This window comes from Diuraphis noxia, unplaced genomic scaffold (assembly GCF_037042655.1).
Source record: "Diuraphis noxia isolate RWA-SAM2 unplaced genomic scaffold, SU_Dnox_SAM2 contig0001, whole genome shotgun sequence".
Lineage (NCBI taxonomy): Eukaryota > Metazoa > Arthropoda > Insecta > Hemiptera > Aphididae > Diuraphis > Diuraphis noxia.
Genome location: NW_028301711.1, coordinates 49,596,656 through 49,621,894, shown reverse-complemented (window position 1 = coordinate 49,621,894; position 25,239 = coordinate 49,596,656). Strand labels below are relative to the sequence as shown.

The 25,239-nt window shown below is 24.4% G+C and overlaps 1 protein-coding gene across 3 annotated transcripts; it reads left to right on the top strand.

The window, feature by feature from the left end:
• Positions 1-242: 242 nt before the first annotated feature.
• On the top strand, positions 243-25,233 carry LOC107161460 (uncharacterized). Of its 3 annotated transcripts, XM_089224290.1 has the most exons (23): positions 243-429; positions 1,127-1,261; positions 1,431-1,576; positions 2,822-2,881; positions 2,953-3,103; positions 3,185-3,348; positions 6,390-6,476; positions 7,572-7,740; positions 8,844-8,992; positions 9,101-9,221; positions 10,711-10,862; positions 10,947-11,018; positions 11,075-11,261; positions 12,132-12,274; positions 13,470-13,665; positions 13,842-14,038; positions 14,101-14,238; positions 14,457-14,502; positions 14,572-14,710; positions 15,157-15,361; positions 15,457-15,551; positions 17,270-17,332; positions 25,215-25,233. In XM_089224290.1, exons 2-22 carry the CDS (start codon positions 1,222-1,224, stop codon positions 17,307-17,309), a joined length of 2,697 nt encoding a protein of 898 aa, XP_089080416.1. In that variant the 5' UTR covers positions 243-429; positions 1,127-1,221; the 3' UTR covers positions 17,310-17,332; positions 25,215-25,233. The 3 variants fall into 3 exon arrangements, with proteins under 3 accessions (XP_089080416.1, XP_015363363.1, XP_015363364.1); XM_015507877.2 differs by lacking the exon at positions 25,215-25,233 and having other exon boundaries at positions 244-429; positions 17,270-17,600; XM_015507878.2 differs by lacking the exons at positions 243-429; positions 25,215-25,233 and adding an exon at positions 714-856 and having other exon boundaries at positions 17,270-17,600.
• The last annotated feature ends 6 nt before the right edge of the window (positions 25,234-25,239 follow it).

Sequence of the window (25,239 nt, the reverse complement as noted above, 5' to 3'; positions counted from 1 at the left end):
AGGAGCTAAGTGACGAATTTTCACGACTTTGAAAGATCGAAAAAAGCCAGATAGTTCCATTGATTATAAATAATAGTATTTATAATCAATGATAGTTCTTATATTATACATGGGTATAAATTATTATCTGATAATATTATCAGTTTTTTGAAAAACACGGACTTTCGATTGTTAACCCAGCCTATCATAGAACAATATTTTTTTCATGGCCATATTTTAATGTGGATTGCTGATTGGAATAGTCGGTCGTCGACATGAGATAAAGGGTTATCAGTTATATTGAAACATCAATATTATTTGTGTACCATATTTTATACTTGATGTAAATTTTAAAACAGTATAACTACATAACTTATTTTAATAATCATAATCAATGTTGGATTTATTTCCAATAAACCCGAATAAGGAATTACTGAATTTCATATAATGGTAGGTATCCTAAAATATATTACTGTGGTGCAAGAAGAATTTTACATTTGTACCTATTTAATTTAAATCTTCCATCTGTTATAATAAAAAATGAAATTTTTATTTACAATTTTTATCTATTTATATAAAGGCATATGCTTGAATTAAAAATAAATAGATTTTTAACTATTAATAATAAAATAAGAAATTTGTAAGCTCATTTATTTTTTTAAATTAACATTAAAATAAGAAAGAAGTATTTTACTATCATTAGATGAAATAGATAAAAAAAAAAGTAGGTGCATGATAATTATTTTCCTGTGTATTCTTTTATGAAATATCCTAACTGATAAAAGTGGCATGATAAAAGAATAAAACCATAAGTGATGAGCACTTAAACAATTTGACAGACATTATTTTTGTATTTGTGGACCACTGATTAGAATGAGTAAGCTTTTTAATATTATAACTTTTCTCTCATGTAGTATAGGCACATCTAAAAATTAAAATAATCATGTAGGTAAAATGTTTACTAATTTTAAATGTTGGTGGTACACAAGATTTATTACAATGTTCTTGTAATAATTCCTTTAAAATTGGTTTATTTTGTCATAAAATGATGTACTTACTTATGAATTAGACCTTTCTTAGAATGACAGTTATTATCCTTGGCAATTATTAAGATATTAAATAATGTATTTTGAATTTTATATTTCAGTGTTTTTTCAAAAGTCAAATGGAGTTGTGTCATATCAAATGTCTGAAAGATATATAATCCAGTAGATATTTTTAAGAACTACAATTCAATACATTATGTCAACTTGCATTGCTGATGATTCAAATTCAATAATTGGTAATGACTAATCATAAGTTAAATTCTAATTCACAAAAAAATTAATGGCATTAATTAATGGTATTTACTATACCTGTATATCAAAATACATTCTGCGTTGTAGAGATGTTTTTTTAGTTTGAATTATTACTGAACTTCATACCTAATTGATTATTTTTAAATGTTCAAGGTATTCATGTATCACAATTGAATTATTTTTGTACATATTGTCAAGATGAAATCTCAAGTTTTCCATGTCAATCAAATAATGCGTACAACTCAATGATTATTTATGTTCGTTGTGCAATTTGTGAAGAATTTTTTCTTTGTTTAATGGTAACAATTAACCAGTACATATTAAGACATTTTTTCAATATTAACCAATTCATTGATAATCTTTAAATATTTTATTTTATTATATTACTATTATTATTCAAAGGTTATATATTACATAATTAATATTATACATTTTTATAATATTTTATTGTAATCCTGTAGTATCCTACCTTCTAGAAAAATGTACGTATGTAGTATGCTACTATGCTACCTACTAACAAATTTTACGCATGTATTATGCTACTTACCAGTGAATATGAAAGTAAAGTTTTTCGATAGGTAGTATAATGCACCAACTAAATGGCTATAAGTAGCATACTACACAAAGACCATTTTTTTCTTCTGAAAATTAATATTTTAAATTCCAGTTAAATCAAAATGATATAATATTACCATTTATATTTTATTAATTTTTTTTTAATACGATAAATTGTTGTTAGCTTATTTAGAATAGAGTTGACACAACTTTATATTTTTAATATTACTTTTATGAAACAGATTTCTATTTTACTTAGCATCCCACTTATGTAGAAAAACATCATGAAAATGAATTTATAAACCTTGCTAATCAATAATTACTTCAAAACTAAGTTATAAAGAAATAATATATTAAAAAGTATGAATAATTTAATGATTACTTATCATTTTTAAATTTTATAACTATCCTATATTATTTTGTTTATTTGAAAAACCATAAATATTTCAATAAGATAAATATGACAGCATAGCCAAGAATTAAACATTTTATTTATTTCAATTTATCAATTTAATGGTGTAAACATGAATAATATAAATAATTTAACTATTATGTAAGCATAATTATATTAACACAATTAAGTATGCATGTTATAAATCATGATTAAAAATTTTTTGTACAATGAAATAATTAAAGCTTGGATATTGTTACATTTATATTTTTTACACATTATATGAAAAATGTTTTTAGAACTGAATATTTTTGATTCTCATTAATACAACTTTTTCATGTTCACTTTTTATTTAAAATTATAAGTCAAAAACCTATTATTTTTTATGTATCAATAATTTATCAGTTAAATATTAAATCCAATTTTATTTATATAACAATAATATCAGAATCCTAGTTACATTGTATTTGTCTTACTAAAGTGGCTTAATTATATTTAAGAATATACTTTTGGATTTTAAAATTTTAAAATAGTAGGTAATATTTAATTGTATATTGTATATTAACATTTATAATTATCATTTTTCTTATTATTTTAGTGCTTTTCCTCTGGGGCTGAAATTGGCCTTCATAAGAATTACCACGATTATAAATTAGTTGTAAGTATAAGGTATTGGCTTATAGTTCATATAGAATATAACTAACATAATTTTGTATTGATTTTATATAGACAGTTTTTAAATCAAGTACTTTTTCAACAAAGCTTTTGGATGCTTTAGAAGAGTGGATTTCTGAAGACACTGAAAAACATTTAGGATCAAAAAAACTTATAGACAGTTGGGAAGATGTTGCAAGTGTAGTTGGATCCGTACATCCTGAAGGTATATTTTACTAGTTCATTGTTTATAAATTTATTTAATATTTGCCTAATGTTTTATATATATTTATTTTTTATTTTTAAGATGTGAAAAAAGAATATTTTGATACTTTTGTCAATGGATTTTTTGGTCAAAATATTATTAAACTAGTTAATAAACATTCAGGATATCCTCAAGTTGTAACATTAGATCAAGCCATAGCAATGGGTTGTTTAGAAAATTGTCCTATTTATTTCCCAACACGTAAAGTATGTTGTATATTTAGTGTGGTACTGATACAATATATTTTGAACTGTAAGGTCAAAATATCCTGGTATAAAATAACCAATATATAGGATGAAATATGCAAGTAAAAGAAATTTTAAAAATCTGTTAACAAAATCAATATTAGAAAAAATTATATTACTTTATTATAAGATATTTTTAGAATTATACTATACTATAAAAAGAATTAGATATTTTTTTTATTGCAGTTGCAAATATGATACTTTAGTTTATTAGTAGTCTTTAATAAGTCATTTTATAATTATTCTCTTTTTAAATTTGCTATTAAAATTTTTTTTGAATATTTTATCCTAGACATAGGTTATTTTATCGTTGAATATTTTAGTGCAGGATATTTTTTCTAGACTTATGTTGTTTGTGCCTAATTATTAAAGGAATGGATTTTATTGTAGATAAATATTTTAAATCTGATAATAAATGTGTTCGATTTCGATCATTCTTTAAATAAACCCAAATTTATTTTACATATTTGTTAAATAAGTACATACTTTTAATAATTTTTAATTTTTTGATTGAATTTTTATGACAATAAATTCTATCTGCTTTGTCTATTGACACGATTAGTAATTTAAATAGATTAAAACTGTTTCAGTTATCGTTTGAGTATATAATTAACCCTATTGTCAATATTAGTGATGCCGGACAATATAAATATAAAATTAGGAAGTTGTACCTACCTACTCGACAATCTTTTTTAGTAGTATTTGTAGTCATATTTAAAACGTAATCTCGTGCATGCCTACATCTAGTTTCTAATTTTTAAAATGCGGAAGTTATGTAATCAAAATTGATGAATTACTCCCCTATCACATTTGTTGGTACAGAATGGTCTTTTAATCAAAACTATATTAATCAATAACCTTTCAATTTTTTATTAGCAAACCTTTAACAATATATTGTTTTTCATTGCTTCGAATGTGCCGTGAGGATATACCCATTAGCCGTAAAGGGGGTCTTGCCACCTGGATAAAAACCAGTTTTTTGTCATTTTATCAATAAATTAAAATAATTATTAAAAATCGTATGACTAATGAAAATAAAATGTTGATAGGACAAAATTTTGACAAAAAAAAAAAAACTATAAAATATGTATCTTCATTTTTTTTAAAATTAAAAAATGATTTTTTTTAAACTTTACCAAAAAAATAAATAAAATTAAAAAATAAAATACATGAATAGCGCATGTCTATGTGAGTCTAATAAAAAAAAAAAAAAACAGATTTATGATACATTTATAATCTCAGGAGATATCGCAATTGGTAACTCCTCACGGGATACCCTGTATACCTACATAATTTATATTACTTTTATTTATAAAATATTAATTTTTTTAGATTCTGAACAGAGTGATGAATATATTAATTTTACAATGATGTGTGTTTTTTTTTGTGTTTGTGTACAGCATAGCTAGTCGAATTAATGCTTCAATTTCAAACACACCAAATTTTTATGTTAGTGTTATCTATATACAGTTTAATTTTCAAAAATGTTTGACTTTTTTTGAGTTATATATAGACAACTGAAATTTTCGATTTTTATGAGAATTTTTTTTTTGAAGTGTCGGTAAAAAAATTTTAGATGACCAAAAAAACTTGAAAATTTAATACAAGGTTCCTTATGAGTTGTTGTTATTGAAGCTAAAAAAAAAATTAAAAATTGTTAGTCACAATTATTGATATATGAAATATATCAATAAATATTGATATATTTATGAAATCTGTCGAAAACGCGAAAATTTGCAAGTAATTTGTAAGTTGAAAAATCATAAAAATTTTTGTGTTTATAACTAAGGGTTAAAAATACAACACTAAGTTTTCCGTAAGTTTTCTTTCTAGCAGCTATAGAGAAAACTCGAAGCATCATTATAGGGAAAATTTCAAGTGCGTTTGAATTTTAAATTTTTACGAAATAGCGTAACGATAACGTTTATCCTCAAACGATTTTAAATATTTGTTATTATTCAAAAAGTATAAGTCGTAGATACTTGAAAATTTTAAAGTTATTTAGATTGTCGTTTTCTTTACATGATTTATTTTCAAAATATTCTGACTTTTTTTGAGATATTTATAGACAACTGAAATTTTCAATTTTTCGGAAAAATTTTTTGAAGTGTCGATAAAATTTTTTTGGCCATATAAAAATACTTGAAATTTTAATACAAAGTTCCTTATAAGTTATTCTTATAGTGATTAAAAAATTATAGGAATACATATGCACAATTTTTTTTATTAGCATTTGAAGTTCAAATATTGACAAAAATTCGTCAAAACCATGAATATTTGCAAATTATTTTGTAGTTCAAAATTCATAAAATTGTTTGTATTTATATCTAAGGTTAAAAAATTCAACACTAAGTTTTTCATAAGTTTTGCTTCAAATAGCTATAGAGAAAATTTGAAGCGTCATTATATTAAACATTTTTTGAGTGTTTGAGTTTTAAATTTTTATGAAATCTCGTAACGATGACGATTTATCCTCAAACCACCAGGTATATGCATATCTATGATAATATTATGAATTATGATAACTACATGCAATATTTTTGGAAAAATTGATTAACCATGCCTTTTGCAAAATGCGTCCTAATTGAAAAATAAAATATTTGTTTCAAAATAGAATGTATGACAATATTTAAATATAATATATCCTAGAATAACAAATCATCTCCGTTCAAAATCGTTTTTCGTACACAATGATACCTATCATTGCATTCAAATCTGACCTACCCTTGTCAGAGGTCCACCCCACCACCTAATGTACAGCAGAGCGACATCCACTTACCCGCTTTTTTATATATATATTTTGGTAAAAATAATTAAAGATATATGTACTTGATATTTTTATTACAATAAAATCCATTTCCTACTAATAATTATACAATGTGTTTATATGATTATGTACATTTTAATTATTTTTTATACAATCTTTTTGTTTTCAATTTTTATATCATTACCTTTAGTTGTGAACCCCCAGGTCTTATAATTTATTTTTAATTTTTTTGCAGTACCTAAAAATTCCAGCAGATAGAGAAAATGTAGAAGATTATGAAATTTTAGAGGAAAATATTAGACATAATCTTTATAATAATCAGGTAACTATTATACTTAAAATAATTTAATATTTTGTATGTAATGACTCATATTATTTATTTATTTCATTTTAATACTAATACAACATCATATGAAACATTGTGTTCAAAATTCAACAGGAAAATTTTAATTTAATTTAAATAATATTTATTGTGCATTAAGGCATTAGGTAAATGTTGATTGATTTTTTATTGTTCTAATTCCTAAATTATGTTTGTTGATGAATTATGATGAAACATAGTACCTTTTTAATAACACAACTATATTATTCAATTTGAAATGTAATTATCATTTACTACTTACTACTTACCTCTATTCTGTTTAAAGATAAGTATTTTATAAATAGTTTTTATTAAAACTTATGATAGTTCTGATTAGATTGAGGAAAATTCCTATAACATTTTTTGAATTTGTAATTTTTAGGTTTATAGTTTTAAATAATTATATGATATCATAGGCATGTCTAGACCTTTGACGCAGAGGGTGCAACCTGGTGCGTACCCAAGGGGCTAATGGGCCCTAGACCCCTTTTTTGAATAATTTTTCTTAATAATTCATGGTGCCACTTGAAATTGCAGAGGGTGCAGCTGCATACCCTGTACCCCCCGTGGACCCTATGTATGATATCAATGAAGTGTTACTTTTAAAACTTTGTATATTATAATCTTCAAGTACCATGTTATCATATTCAAAAAATATATCAATCCCAAAATATCTTGAGTAAAAGTTGAATTAATGCTATTCCTGTACAAAGTCCATCAAATAATTAAATAATCTTTAAAATATTTTTGTTTTATGTTAAATCTGACTTGATAGAAATAGTCAATTAATAAGAATTTGTTTAAATAATGTATTGTGTGAGTTTTTGTGTACCTAAATATTAACATGGCAAATTATGTATAAATACGCCATGAAGTAATAAAAAACTAAATAATAAAAAAAAAATATTACATTTAGAGCTAAAATCTAATTTTATAGTGTGGACATTTTATGCTAATGTGCTATTAGTAAGTTAGTTCTTGTTACTATAGTTGGTATCCTAATTAACACGTTTTGCTATGCATTGAATTATTATTTTTATTTTTTTTTTTATTTAGGATCTGTCAATGCAAAATAAGAATATATTAGATAGTTACCAAGTACAATTGTTATTGCAATGTGCTGGAGAATTTGGCTATGGAAATTGGGAAGATATGTGTAAGCAATATAATACAATTATACACATGGAATATCCAAGAGGAAAACGCACATATTTATCAGCAATGAGTAATTCTATTTTATTTAACTTATTTGACATATTATTATTTCAATGTTAAATTTAAATTATGTTATACCTATCATTAAGTGCATCATTAAGTGGTGCAACAACGGGGGATGATGACAATGCTAAAATATTGAGGCATCTGGGTTTCAAAAGGCCTCTTGATAAAGGTCCCTTTATTAAACTCTATACTCTACACTTAAAATGTGTTCAGAGTCTGATCTCACAACCCCCCCCCCCCCAAAAAAAAAAAAAAAAATAGTTTGTTAGTTGCCCTATTTCTAAGCTTGTGTTTTCCACTGTAGTGTAGTTGTGGATGTGTTATGTGCTTTTAACTCCTCTTTCTCCAAAAAAAAGCAATCGATCCGCCATTGAACGTATTTAAATATTTTGTATTTTACATTTTTACTATTACTACCTACAATTTGGTTGATATCTTATGATTGTTATGTAATCTAAAACTATGTTTATGAGACCTTAATAACGGATACTAGGATACAAATAAAGTATAATAATTTTGTATGATAAACATTTTTAATACATTATCACTTCTCATTATGTAATATTATATTCCATGTGTGTATTGTTTTTTTATTTATCCAATTAAATTTAATATGAGAGAAGGGGGCATATTAAAGTATAAGATCAATTTTTATTTTAAAAATTAATTAGGATTAATTACATTCGGCTCATGTTGGGGGGAAAGAGATTGATTGTCCCTCAGGTATGAGCCTAGTTTAAAAGCAAAAAACATTAAAAAAAACTTGTTCCGAATTGGCTATAAGTTAGGTAGGTATTAATATTAAGGCCTCTAGACTTACCTTTTCAATATCCAAGTTGCACCACTTCCTCTCATGGGAAGACAGTGGATTTGTTATATGAATAAATAAGTTTAATTAATTGCTTCTATTTTAATATGGCTATCAATTATCATATATCTATGTGACTACTGTTAATTTTCATTTTTTAGTTCTCTTATGGCTATAACTTATAAACATTATTAATCAACTTCAATATTAAGAGTATTTTTGATAAAATTGCCTAGTATTAATTTTACAAATATTAAGCCAATTTATTGAAATAAATATTTATGAGTATTTATTAATAGAAATCAAGGAAGAATATGTGCTCCGTTTTATTCAAAATCCTATTTTACGTGGAACTTGGTTACCATCCTCAAATACAAGACCTCAAATACCTGATCGAACAAAACGTATTGAAGGACCTAGATGTGAATATGAACATGTTTTAAAAGAAGTAATCAGTATTTTTTTAAGTTGAAATTTTATGTTTAAGGAACATATTTATGATTATCTTTAATAAATATCTAACCTAATCTCTACTTTATTATTGTTTTGTTTTCAGCAACTATCTATTGAAGATTTAGATATTTTTTTTTATCCACCTCCACTAGATGATGTAGATGATTACAACTGTATAATTGATGAACAAAAACTTGTAGAAGATGAATCATCAGAGTCTAACAGTTAGTAAAAATATTTTGAGACACAAATTTCTGTTATATTAAATTATAATCTTTTATTTGTTCTTAATCTAAAAAAAGATTTTTTTTTTGAGAAATATTAAATTTGAAGACATTTAAACTTTAATCACTGATCTATTGACTTAAGACTTATATTAGTATACCTAGTATAATTTTTGAAAATTATTGGCTTAATATAGAAACAACATGAATATTATATGCCAAATTTCTCTAAGATATTATAGTTCATAGTTAAATTTTTATTTTAAAAAGGTGTAAGATATTTATTCATTTAACATTTAAATTAGTTAGTGCTTAAGAAATTATGGAGAAAATGTTCTATAATTTAGTTTTTCATCTAGCACAAATCAATTAATTGCAGGTAAAACATGAAAATTGTAAACTACCGCCCACTAGTGTCAAAAGATGTAATTAAATATGCTGTATATACATGTCAATACTAAAAATTTAAACTTCTTATAAACCTGTTATATTTCTTTTATTTGTTGAACATAAAAATATCATAATTTATTATTCTTACAGTAGTTACTCAATAATTCGAAATTCAGGGACCGAGTTAAAAATTCGATTTATAGAGGTTTTCAATTTACCAAGTGTTCGAATAATTCAGGGAAGAAAAATTAATTTGAATTAAAGAGAGGTGGAAAATTGTATATATATATAATATACATATATATTACGTTTATTTTGACATTTACTTATTATAAATATTATTATATTTTAAAATTATTAATTGATATTTATTTATTATACTTACATATTATTATATTTTACTATTTTACATATATTTTTAATATTATTATATTTTACATATTATTAAAGAAATATGTTATTTTTTTTTTGTGAAAAATTGTTGGCCACAATCTGGTCCGTTGTCTAACAGTAGATAGCAAGATAGCATTGAAAATCGTATCGTAGATTTTTTCATCCATATCAGATTGCTCAAAAAATTTACGTAATACTGACATAAAAAATGTTGCTTCTTTTAACGATATGACAGGAACTCATTGCAGAGGTTTATTTTGGTAAAATGATACAATTAAAGTTTAGATTGGATAGGTAAGATACGATAACATTTATAAACTACGATAATATTTAACCATTGTCGTTACTAGCTTTTATTACGAGTACCTTACATAGATTGTACATAATTTTTATACATATGAACTTACATATAATTGTGTTTAATGAAATTCAAATTATAGAGTTTCATTGAAAAAAATTTGAATTGTAGAGTGTGCCCCAACAGACATTTCGAATTATCGAGGGGACCGGAATACATGTATTTTTTTCTAATTATAGAGGTTTTTTCAGTGGACTTAGCGTTTAGTTCAATTTATAGAGTTTTTCGAATTATCGAGTGATTACTGTATAATATAATATTATATTATATTATATTATACTATATTATAGTAATATTTGATAATATCAAAATTAAATTTATTTATGTATGAAATTATTTTTGTTCTAGACAAGTGTTTAGTTTGTACTTACTGTCAAGATGAATTTGAAGTTATTGGTTATCGAACAGACGGTCATAAATTTTCGAATTACAAATTAATTACTGTATATACCTGTTGCTCAAATAAGCAGACTTGTGAAAATTTTTATTTATGTCTAGTGGTTAGTTGTGCATTTATATAATTTGCATTATACCATTTTTTTTCCATATATATATTAAAACAATATAATTCTACATGCTTGCAGTGTTTTTCAAGTGGAGCTGAAATTGGAAAACATAAAAATAGTCATGGATATACTTTGATAACTGAAGTGAAAGTGTGTATTTTATTTTATTTTATTTGTTTTCTTAATAATATTTATTTATTTTTCAGACTTATTCTAGTGATGTTTATTTTCAAGAGTCCAATTGGACTGCTATAGAAGAGTTAGCTTTTTTATGTGCTCTAGAAGAATGGTTATGTGAACACTCTGATAAATATATAGATCCATTCAATTCTGGAAATTGTATTACAGATTGGGATTCTGTTGCTCAGCATATTAGATCAAAAAATGCTAATGGTATGCTAAGTTGTATTTTTATCATTGCAGTGTAATATTTATTATGAACTAAAATGTTAAAAGTAACTTACTTTAACATAGATATTTTAATGTTAAATTCAGAGGTTGCAAACTTATAATATGTGTCTACCTAAAAAATGTGCTGGTTAATTTGCTGATAATATACTTTTTTATCTTTAAACCAATTATTATAATTCTATAGCTATTTAAGAAATTAATTGAAAGTTAATATTTTTTTAACCTGAATTCTTATTTCACAATCTGTTACGTAATGAACAAATTATAAATATGAAAAAAATGCATGTTTCATACAATAAAGAACTTTCCCACTGAAGAAACTTCATCAAACATTTAGCCCGCGAAGCTTTTTGATAAGAATAAATATCTAACTTGCTTATGGGAGTGTGTAAGTACAACCAGTATGCCTGATATGAAGTAACAGACCACTTCTTTAAAATTATTTCAGTTAACTTTAGAATAATGAATTAACAAAAATAACCATAATCGTTATTTTAATACAACTTTAAATCATGTTTTTAAATGTTGTTAATAAGTTATTGTTTATCATGGATTTCCAATTGTACATCACTATAGTAACAACTTTTTGAATTATAAAATTTGCAAAATTGTTTTGAATCTTGGAAGGAGTGTTACTTAATGTGTAACATTAAAAAATGTGAAATAAAAAAAAATTTCCACAGATAGCAATAGTGAATATAGAATAGTGGTTAATGGATTTTAATATTTTATCAATATAATCATAAATATATCTATTATATGAGAATTTTTATTTTTTGCATCAATTTATCATGTTAGTTTAAAGTTATAATATAATTTATACTTAATGTTTAAATAATTTTATCTATATAGAAACAAAAACAGAATTTGAAAATTTAATTTTAAATCGAAGAATTTGGCAACTTTATGAAACATATGCCCACGTTGAACCTTTAATTACATATGAAGATGCTGTTGAAATGGGATGTTTCAAAACTTCTAATCAAACTTCAAGTGTAAGTAAAAAGTAAACATTTTTGAAATGAAAAAACTTTATTGTAGAATATAGAGGGTATGCAAAAGAAAAAGATTTTGTCATTTGATGCAAAATAGTGATGGTCAGTAATATGAGTTATCTATTACAATGTTGGGGGTTTAATTCTAGTCGGGGCTCGGGGATCTAGGGTTTTTGCATTTTTTTCTGAAAGAAGTTTCACTTCATCTACATATACTTGCAAGACGCACTTTTTTTTCTGCAGATGTACAAATTTTTATGATATTAAAATTCATAATCAAGATTTCTAGTATTTTTATTTTTTAATATTCAATTTTTTATTAATATTTATTAATACTCATAATTCGCTTGAAAATTTAAATTTTTTAACAAATCACGGATGATCTATATTATATTATAATTAGTTCAACTAAATGGAAATGTGTTATGTCTTACATATGTATGACAACACATCATGTCCTCCTCATAAGCATATAAAATATAATATGATTTATATTTAAATCCAAAATATTGGTTAATTTTTGATTTTAGGTAAGGTTATACTCTACTACCGTAACGGTAGTCATAACTTTTTTGAGTAAAATTGTACATTTTTATGTTTTAAGTATAATAATATATTAAAATGACTATTTTATAACTATAAAAGAAATTTTATAATGTGGAATATCTATGATTATAAATATAATTTAGTCTCAACTCTATGTGTACATAATACATATCAACAGTCGTATTTGAATATAGGAGGCTGATGTACATGATTATATTCTTTATAATGTTAATAAAACATTTACAATAAATTTAGAATCCATGATCTTATATTGAAGATTTTAGATTTTATGTGGTCCGTGAGTAAAATTAATAATATGTATAGAAATCACAAATTAAGATTGTATGGACTAGAATGTTGTTGTAGAACCTTATTAAACTAATAAACCTAATAGTTAAGATTTATGAACTTGAATAAACTAAATTTGGTATGACTAGAATGGCAATAAATACAATTTTGTTTAAAATACTCAAACTGTGGCCTTTGAAAAATGTTATATAATATTTTGGCCCATGACATCAAAAAGATTGCTGATCTATGCTTTAAATCTTCATATTGATACTGATAGTTATCTACTTATTTTTTTTGTAATTGTTTAAAATTATGATTTTTAATTATGTGTAGCATTAACTAATAATTTATTTTTTAGATAATAACAGACACAGGAGAAGGAATAGTAGTAAATGAAAAGAATACGTGGAATAAATCAGATTTAATGTTATTATTAGATTACACAGCTATATATGGTTATGGTAATTGGGAAAAAATTTCAGAAGAATTCAATAAAACTAATTTTTATGAACATTTTGGAAAAGTTAATTATTTTATAATAAGAACTCCTGAAGGTTTGTACTGTATTTTTGTTAATAATTTTCAAATATATTCTGTGTGTATGACAAGTTCATATTTTTTAATATGTTTGGTATCATATGAATACATTATAGTTTAAACTTATTTTTTGGTTATTATACAGTAGATAAAACTAATTGCATTTATATATTTATTTATGTTTATCTAACAGAAATAAAAAAAGAATATTTACTTCGATTCTTTGATGATCCAATTAGGCGAGGAACTTGGAAGCCACCATCAAATAAGCCAATTATTTTAGATCGTACGTGGTTTTTTAAGCAACCTGTTGAAATGAAGTATCCTATAGTGGATTATATTTTATTTGCTGATACTAGTTATAATAGCATTGCTGATGAATTTGAATATGTATGAACAAATTATATTATTATTATTGATATTGACTACATTAAGCTTATTATTTTGATTAGCCTTACATGAATATAGCCGAATCTTCCTTGGACAATGTGGATGATTTTGAAACTAATTTAGACTACTTTCATTCAAAACATTCTTTAGAAAAATGTAATGGCACTACAAAAGATATGATGGATACTAAAGATACCATTGTAAGATATACCATGATGTTATAAATTATAGATCAATATTTTTAATATTATACTCTACTTGAAAAAAAAGTATTTTTTAAGTACATTTTTTTACATAGTTATATTATCAATATTATCATATACTAATAAAGCAATATAAATGAGAATATATGATATGGTTGTTAAATTATTTGTTTTTGAATAACTATAATTTATATTTACTTAATATAATTTTCTAGAAATCAAAAGACCCGTGTACGAGTACAGTGTTCAACATTAAAAAAGGTAATATATTTGTTTATAAAACATTTTATAATTCCATTAATGTTACTGATGTAGTTAATTATTTTACAGTAAAAGCATTAATTGCTTTAGAACGTTACAATGATATATTATGGGATAGAAGAATGGCTAAAAAATGTGTCCACAATTATAGATTAATTGAACATTTTGCAATGTATAAAAACAAAGAATTGCCAAAAATAAAACAATTGTGAGTATACTTTATAAAGTATATCAAAAATGTAAAACATGTTTTTCTACATTTTTCATTTATTCAGGTATTAGTAATCGTTCTTACCACAAAATTGTTATGGGTGTGATATTAATAGAATATGATTTTACTTTACTAAATAATTATTAAAATTAAGTTTAACTGTACTTTGAATATCTCATTTTTAAAATATTACCTATTTATAAATAAAATAATAATATGTGTAATTATTGTTTATGCTTGCCTAGTGGCTATTGGCACCAAATTATTAATAATAGTTAGAACTTTACTTGAAAAAACTAGTCTTCATATATAAAAGTGTATTATATTATATAAGTTTGAGGCCATTATTTGGTCAATTGGGCTTAGTAACTTTTAAAAGTTGCATTGTGTCAAGTTGTAATTGAAAATATATACACTTGTATAATTTTTTTTTACATTTTTAGTTCTGAACAAACGTTTGTGGAGCGTTTAGTGAAAATGTCAAGATTTATGACTATTGACACTCACAGAGCTCTAATTGAAGGAGTAAAGAATGAAAAACTGCTGAGACTGCGTTTAAATGAATTAAAATATTACAAAAAGATAGGTTTAACAAAACTATCTGAAATCAATAAGTTCAATAAATTACAAAAACACAGACGTCAAAAAGTTAGTGGGAATTATGATGAAATTTGTAGGGCTTATTATTCAAAATAAATATTTATGTATATTGAATAACATTATTTAATTATTTAATTTTGTAGAAACGGTCTACACTTCATAATACTGAAGACTCATTGGATCTTAGATGTCAAACATTTAATGAGCTTCTAATTCCTTCAGGATCTAATGAAAATGGGTAATTATCTAAGTCGATATATTCAAATTTTCAATGTTTGACAAATAAAAATACTGTAAGGATTATATCTATAATTTTAAATTCATGAATTTAATCTATTCTTTGAACTTTTTACTATGTATATATGGTTCAATAGAATGTAATGATAATATAAAATATATTTTGTAACTAAGGAATAAGGTTTAGCTATTAAAAAAATATATAGACATAATTCTTTCTCATATAAAAATGTATTTTTCAAATTCTATAGAAATGGAATAAATTAAATTTTGTATTGTTGCTTTTTTATTTTTATAATATTTTGTATTAAATTATAAAAGTTAATTTTATATTTAATTAATGTACAAATTAAAAAGAATTTATGTTATGTTTAAAGTAATATGATTAAAATACATCACATATATAATAAATGTTGATATCAGTATTATTAGTACTTTTCAGGATTAGTTTATTGAGGTTTATCGTCATATCTATATTATTATGTAACTTACTATTAAAATCTGATTTTAATAGGTAAATTATGTTGTATTGAACTGGTCGTCGACCTTTCTGTGTTGGTGGCACAACATTTTACCCAATTTTTCATGTGACATTTTCGAAAATATTATTTAATTACCACCGTAATTTTTTCATTTCTCATAACTTAAAAATACTTTTAATCTTCATCTATTTATTTTATTTTTTACTCATGTTACTAATAATTATATTTATAACATTTTTATAACTGATTTTTCGGCGATTCATTTAAAATTATTTGCAATTCCATGATTGAGCACTGTTACTATATTGTATTGATAGAATTTAGTCAATAGTTAATTGATAGAAACATAATACATATTTTTATTGTTTAATTTTACTTATACATTTTTACATATGACTGCTAATTTTAAATGTCCTTCATATTATTTATTTTCCCTCAAAATCCAAACCCTACTATGGCCCCATGATCTATGGGTATGTAGGTATGAATAATATCATCAATTTGCTTTTTAAGTAATAAAAAATTTAATAAATATTTATTTATCAATTTTAAATTATAGAGGTTAACAATACAAACTTAAATCATCTATTTGTTATAGAATTTCTTCACTCAATACTAAATTTAATTAAATCATTTTTCAAAATAATAACATTTAATTATTTATTTAAATATAAATCAAGTCCAGTATAATAAACTATTTATTACTTTCAAATTATTAATTGCTATACAGAATATATTACATACCTTTACTCGTTTCACATATTTTATATAAATTTGTTTTTTAATACATTATTTTGATCACTGATATGAAGTCCAGAAATAGTGCAAAATATTTTGACAATTCAATTATTTAGTAGGTGCCTATTTTGAACACATAATATAATATTATAAGTTACCTATAAATAATATTTGATATTCCTAAATATATACATTGCTTATGTACATTAATATCTTATGTTTATGAGGTTTTGTTTAGGTAAATAAATTTACTTAATCAGAAAATAAAATTTATTTACTCAAAGGTTTGGTAAAAATATAAGATGGACCTTTAAAGTTTTCATTCATAGATTTAACTATTGGAATAATTTTGAAAAATAATTACTAATTATAGTTACTGATTTCAAGAACTTAAAATATGTAATATTAATTTTATATTTATAATTGTGTTGTACAAAATAAGTGTTTGCTAGTGTTATTACAAATCTTATTTTCATAAAGTTTATGTTCATTTTTTCAGTTATATTCAAAATACTACTGAAATGCAAAGTATCATTTGAATACAAAATGTGAGGTATTTAACGTAAGTACAAATTGTCTTTATAGTAAATCTAACTGAAAACTTCTGATTGTAATATTAAGTATTAAATAATATCATCAGTACATAGTCTATTAGTAATTGTATTTATATTTATGTTTTATTAAACAAATTTTCTTTGACATTTAAATTTGTTAAATAAATGTATCGTGTATGTTAATTATTTTATTTTAAGTAGTTGGCCTTATTTTGACTCTAATAAAGTAAATCGAAAAAAATAAAAATAAAAAATAGAAAATACTCCGCAACAGAATTATGTTTTTGGTTTCATTATACATAATATTAGAAAATCTTCACATAACACTTCATGTTTAACAGTTTAAATATTTTGGTCATATACTCATACATTTACTATTTATAAGTGAAAAAAATGTCTGTTAAGCATTAGTATTCAAAAGTTATATGAACATTTTTATTTAATGTAGTTTAATTTTACCCCAGGAGAGGTGTCATTTGTCATTTGTCATTGGTCATTTTGACTTAAATTATTTTTACCTTGGTTATTTTTAAATTGTATGTTACTTGAAATAATTGATCATTCCCAATACATTTCATACACAAGTGAATTAAAAAAATGTAAAAATTATTAATCCTTAGTTTGTTAATTATTATTAATTTCTTATTTGTCTAAAAGCATAATGCACCTTAAACTACAAAAATTAATTATTTTGTTATAAATTAACAATTAGCTAGTATGAAAAGGGTTGAACTTTAGGGTTGGTTTTTAAGGTCTCACATGTTCAATACATAATAATATATAAATTATATAACCAATTATTTTAATATAAGTACTAATTTTTCAGGATTAAAAATAATATTTCTTTATTTTGTTGGCCAAAAATACCAGACACTCCTCATTTAATATTTTAACATGACACCTCTACCAAGTTAAGCATGGTTTTTAGAAAGATTTTATAAAAACCGATTCTATTATTTATAAAACTATTGATTATTTTACATTAATAAACTGAAAGTTCTACAATCAATGTTAAGGTTGTCATAGAATTTAAAATTAATTTTATCTATACAATAAATTTATATTTCTCTATAAATATTCCTAAATAGCTAATTACTATTTCATTTCTATTGGAACCTTCGATAGATTTCTACATCATAATATCATACCTTTTAAATTAAAGTTTATAGTTAAATTTTACATAGTAAATCATTTTATTACATAAAAAAAGTATTGGGCATTTCATTTTTCATTAACCGAAATCCAATAATAAGCAATTAAAAAATAATAGTACAAACAAATGACAGTTATGACTTATGAGTTGAAAATGTTGGTAGTCAAGCAAGGTAAGCACAGTGGTTCTCAACCATAGATAGCCGTGACTAAATTTTGTGTTTCAAATAATTTTACATTTTTGTTCAAGTTGTTCTACTAGTAGGTGTAAGTGTAAAAATTATTGAGTTAACTATATTTAGAAATATATATATGCAGTTATATATATATAATCAGTGGCTGTATGACTTACAAATAAGACATAAGTATGATTCAATGGGTACACTATACAAAGATTAACTTAGGATTATTAATAATACATTTATTTATACTATTGTTGAAATTTATCATTGTTTATAGAATAATCTATTCTATAATCTATGGTTTATCAACCCAAAGATTGATTTTTTTTAGAATGGATTAAACAATCAAAATAACTTGGGGATATTATTATTATTATAATATAATATACTCTTATTAATTATATGTCATTATATTGTCATTATGTTATAAATCATATCTTCATCAATATATGACATACTTGTTAACAAAAGTTTCCAATTTTTTGTTTTGTGTCATTGCATGCAGCTTATTTGATTACATCAACACTCCCAACTCCATAGGATCTATGAATACTAATTAAAAACAAAGCTATTTTCCAACTTCGTTAGTGTCATCTCTGTGTTCTACAAAAAACCGTAATAGAGTCATTACACGAGCGATGTTTCATCGTACGATATAATTATGGTATGAATATATTATCATATGATATAATATAGTCAGCAGGGCATAAGATGACCTGCAATATTTATCGGAGATTACTATAGAATTTTGACATTTGTAATTTAACATTTGCACAAGACACACGACTGAAAATACTATGAATGTGATATAGATTTTTATCTTTTTAATAATTTAATATATATTTATATTCATATTATATATATAAATATATATATTAAGTGAATCTTTTAATATATACTGCAAATCTTCATTGGATAACATTGTAACTGGGTTATAATTTACGAATAAGAAAAAAAGAAAAGGTAAACAGAAAAACCGAAAATTTGGTTTCATCCCTCAGTAAGTATACTTGGCACTTGCTTAACAGTAGGCATAACAGTAAATTTTCACGTTCTCAGGAGAAATCCAAAACATTTTTTAAATTATTTCCGTATAACAGTTTAATATTATATTAATTAAAATTGTCATCCGAAAATTCACTAATTTTCGGTGATGTTGAATATGCTCCACCAGAGCGATTACATTCATAGGAGAATGGTAGGTACTGAAAATTTGTTACTTGATTTATTGAACGATAATTATCGTTCTTGTGTTCTAATCAGTTTATTTTTGTACATTTTGATTGAAATATTGAAATATTTTTGTCCTACAATACGGAGGCCGGCTGATCAATTTTTACGCAGTAGGTAATGATTTAACTAGATATTTGCATAAATTTAACAAATAGAAAAAAATATCATAATATAAATTAATTTTCTTTTTATACTCAAAAAATACAATTTAAGACTTTTATAGCGACTTTCATAAACCATTTAAATAATTTTTACATTTTCTCAACATATTTTATATTACCACACTTTACAATAGCATCATACTTGAGTAGGTACCTATTAACCGATTATAAATGCGTAAATATTTTACCATTGATTGCAATTGTTAATTGATTGGTTTTAGCAAATTGTTAGTACCTATCTTACGTCCTGTTTTGAGGCATACATTTTCAAAAACATACGACGATTGATGACGTTTATGTTATAGGTAAGGCAAACGTATTTGGATTAAAAATAATAACTATATAGGTATTATTTTACTATACAATGATAATGAACGATTTGATTGACGTAAATACTATTGTAGTATTGCCATAACTAGAAATATTACTTAATATTTATATTCCTATCGTTATATCGATATGATTACTGCTAAGATATATTTTAGTATATTATTTGCCTATGTATATGTACCTCAGAACTAGATAACTATAGTACTTATTAATAAATAAATTTCACGTATTATACTATTATTTAACACATGACAAGTCTATCGTAGTATCGTCTCTAACGTCAATTGCTATACCAGAAATGGCGAACCCACTACGGCACGCGTGCCAAAACCCAAAAGTGTCATGTTTGTCAAATTTCAAAGGCTCGTGATAAAATTGTAAGAACTTATATTATTCATAAATGTTAATCGTAAAAAATTCAAAGAAATTAAATATTTTAAAAGTCATAATATTCTTATATTTTTTATGATATATTAAGTGTTTACCTACCTTTACAAACTTTGAGCAAATTATGAAAAATGTTCAAACCCTTGATTTCAAAAATGTTGGATTTTGTCTAGACCCAAAAAAAGGTTAGCCACCCCTGCCCGAGTAACATTTTTGGTTCAGGGAGAGTTCAGCTTATAGAACCATTTAAAGTGCTGAGTACCGTGCATATTTCCTTCACTGCATGGTGTTTATGGTCTATTTGAATACCGAAAATTAACATGGAGAACACGGTGCGTTATGAGTGGAAGGATAGTTCAAACACCGAACTAAAGTAAAACTTTTAACTGTGCATGGATCAGTTCAGACACCGTGTAAACTCAAAAATTTGAACGGTGCCTTTTCTGTGCAATGGTTTGTTCAGCTACAGTACAAATTAAAATAAATTAACAGTGCATTGTCTGTTCAATAGTAAGATCAAGCACAGTGCCATAGTAATTATATTGAACAGTGCACAGGTCGGTTCTGGTACAGTGCAAAAGGACAGTGGCGTATTTATGGGGAGGGGGCCTCCCCCTAAGATGTATACTTATTATTGATTACCTATTTAATTTTTAATTTTATATTTTAATGATTTTAAAGGGTGGTATTTAATACCCCCCTCAAAAAAAAAAATGGTTCACAGCTATACCATAGAAAAGTAAAGTCACAGTACATATGATCGGTTCATGTAACGCATCACAAAATCGTGCATGTGCACCATTTCTGAGGTATATTATGAGATGACATTATAATAATAATAGCATCTTTAAAACTAGATTTATATCCAAATAGTTATTATTAATGATAATTTATAAAGTTATTAAAATACATTTAATTATTAATTATTTTAATAATTATATAATATAATCTATATTTCCTTTCAGATATCCTTATCAGGTAAAACCGATTACCCTCGGTCTTTTATCTTAAAGTTTCTTCAAAGTCCCGCCCTTCCACACTCGTACATCTGCCATTGTAATTTCTTAAATAACTCCCCAATTATCTGCAGACTCCTGTGCACTGCAAATCATGATTAATATTTTGCTATCCATTTTATGTGACATTACTTTAATAGCCAGTAATAGGTTTTATAGTCATTAGTTTCATATTAGTCTTGGGCTCGTCCTGTATATAAATTTAAAATTAATAAATAAATAACTGTATCTAGTTTATTTTTTATACATAATTGATATATTTATTGTAAACTTTAGAATGAGATCAGTAAGTACATACATGTAAACAATAAGATACTTTTTACTGATATGAAAAAGTATACTTGGCAAGTACTAAATTAGAAACTAATTAATAAAATACTTAAAAACTAGTTGTTATAAACATTTTTGTAGGAATATATAAAAAAAAATTATGTATCATAATAAAAAAACACGATGCTTTGAAATACTAAATGCCTAAATATACATTCATTGATCATTTAAATATATACAAAGATTTTATCAATAACACAATTTATACTCACTAAATTTTCTTTATTTTTTCCAACATCATTTATATCATTACTATTGATAAGATTTTCAACAGTTAAAAGATCATCTTCACTTTTTACTGGAATTAAATCAAAAAATGGTGAAGGTGTTGTTGGGATTGGTATAGCTAAAGCTCTTAAGCGACTGTCAGCTGTCATAATAGTATTCAGCTTTTTATCAATCTGCTGAAGAGCCGCACATATACGTGTATTAGATCCATTTAAAGTAAATACTTGATTCATCAATTGCTTATCCCTTTTTTTACACTGATCTGCTTGTTTTATTATTAATTGTTTTATAGCATCAACATTTTTGCAACAACAATCTATAGACTATAGACTATTTTAAGACCATACTTAAATCTGTCTCAAATTATAATTGTTACGTCATACATTGTTATGTATGAAAATAAAAATATTTTTCCATTGAGAGCAGGTATTAAAAAAATCAATATAATAATCGATATTATCTTAAAGTATATTAATATATTAATTTTCATATGGGTATAAATGGTACCTATGATACGGAAGGAAATTTATATAGGTGCATTCAAATCTTATGCTTGAGTTAGGTACTTAGATATATAGGTACCTACAAAAAGTTGCCACCTCTCAGGGTTTCATCCGGATAATCCGGTTAGGTCAGATTTGTCCACGATTTGGCTTATTTTCGTTTATATAAGACCAATTTTGTTTTTTGCATATTTTGGACATAGTGCATATAATTGCATATTCATAGATTTTTTAGAATTTGATATTTTTTAACTAACATTTTTTAATTTTTATAAGTTATTGTTAATTTTAAATGGTACTCACGAAACCGAAGGTTTTTGGTTTATTCGTTGAATTTTTGTAAATATATAGCATACCTAAATACTACCTATTTTATCTTAAGTCGGATTATAATATCCGTTCGTTACCTTATCGTTGGTCGAACGACTGGTAGAATTACTTTCACATTGTTGTGTGAGACAGCACGGTGTAATTGTATTAGTACGTCGTGTGTTGCGTAAATTTGTGCGGACGTTTATACTAAATAATTTGAATGGTTTTAATAACAATTAACAGTGTCCAGTTCGCCAAAAGTTCAAAGTGAAAGTGCCAAGTTACGTCTAATTAAACTAATATTTAATGTAATAATAGGAGCTAATAATAAATTATAATAAAAATTTATTTTTGCATATTTTTGCATATTTTGGTAAATAAAATGCATATTTTACAATTTTTTATTGCATATAAATCCTAGCCTTACTCATAAGTTATTTATACTGGTCACTATAGTTGAAAAAAATTAGAGCGGAAATCAAAATTATTTTTTTTTATAATCGTTCAAATTTTAGTGAAATTCATCAAAATCGTGAACATTTTGTAAGTTAATTTGTGGTTAAAATGCATAAAAATATAAAATTTTGAATATTCATATCTATACCTATATAATATATATTATGGTTTAAAAATGTGTTACAACGTTTCATTTAAGTTTTACCAACTAAAATTATAAAAACAAAAAGCTGAGTGTAATTCCACACATTTTTTTTATGAGTACATAAACATTTATCAAACAATATTGGTTATTTTTTGCAATTAAAAAAAAAAAAAATTGTGAGAAACTGAGAACTTCAAGAAACAGTAGAAACGGTTATTGATATTTGAGTTTATGTCTTATGAAAACATAAATTCTTAAGTACCTACTTAAATAGAATATTTTTCTATATCTATACACTATTTTCAATGAAACTATTAGTATCTCATCTAATTTATTTAGAAGCACCTCTCAGTAACAAATTTGATATCTTGGCATGAACTATATAGAAGTCAATTACGTTTTGTAGATGGATAAAATAACTCAAACTATCTGTATGAAGTGAGTATAATTCATAGATGATGGATTTCAAACCGTTTTATCTCAATTATATAAATGTATATTTGGTCCATTATTTGATCTTGTCATATAATTGTGATTGGAGTATTGGACGTTACTTTTTTGGTATAATATCATAACCAGGTTGCAACCAAGCATACCATGTATTTAGACTAATATGGTCACTGTTTGTAACCATAATTACCTCCACCAGCGCACAACGCACGACACGACACACAACGTAGTTGTGAATCCGGCTTACGAAACTTCTAGACGCTAATATTTATAATAGTACTCAATTATACGATAACTATAGAATGTATATACTATTATAATACCAGGCTTAACTTAATTTAAATATAAAAATATTTGATCATCTATTTTGTTATCCTAAAATTACAAAATGACTACAAGATTGCATTCCAACAGTAAGTATCAATAGGCGCCTTCCTACAATATTATAATGTTCCCTAACAGCATATTTTAAGGAGTAATATTTAGGCAACTCATATGACATGTAAATTTAGGTTGTGCCAATAATTATATTTGAGTAGTAATTACTAGTAAATGAACATTAATGTGTGTAATCCATTATCGTATTAATCAGTATTACTCGTTACGTAGTGCTGCCGCCGTCAAACTTCCTCACGAGCGCTCCCAAATTATGTAAATAAGTCGCGAAAATTAATATATTTTTTTTACATAGTGATAAAAACTACTAAAAACAATAGTAAATTAAACACACTTCATATTGAGATTCGCAAAAAAAAAATTGAGCTCATAACTTTCAATTGACTAGTCTATTTTAAAATCACTTCTTCTATTTAAAATCTGATGTGCCCAAAAAAAAATATAACTATTATAGCTATATTTTTTATAATAATTAATAATGCAATTATTGTTTCACAGAATTTAAGGTTATTTAAAATTTAAAATTGTATTAGGACCTATTGATTACAACACATTAACCATTAATAGTATATTTAAAATTTTAATTTGTATTTTTTTTTTAATTTTAAGATAATATTGGAAATGAAAGAACAAA

Coding starts and splice junctions, on each gene's coding strand:
- LOC107161460 (XM_089224290.1), top strand. CDS start 1,222: ATGTCAACTTGCATTGCTGATGATTCAAATTCAATAATTG. Junction 3,104..3,184: donor TGGATCCGTACATCCTGAAG/GTATATTTTACT, acceptor TTTATTTTTAAG/ATGTGAAAAAAGAATATTTT. Junction 13,666..13,841: donor TATAATAAGAACTCCTGAAG/GTTTGTACTGTA, acceptor TTTATCTAACAG/AAATAAAAAAAGAATATTTA.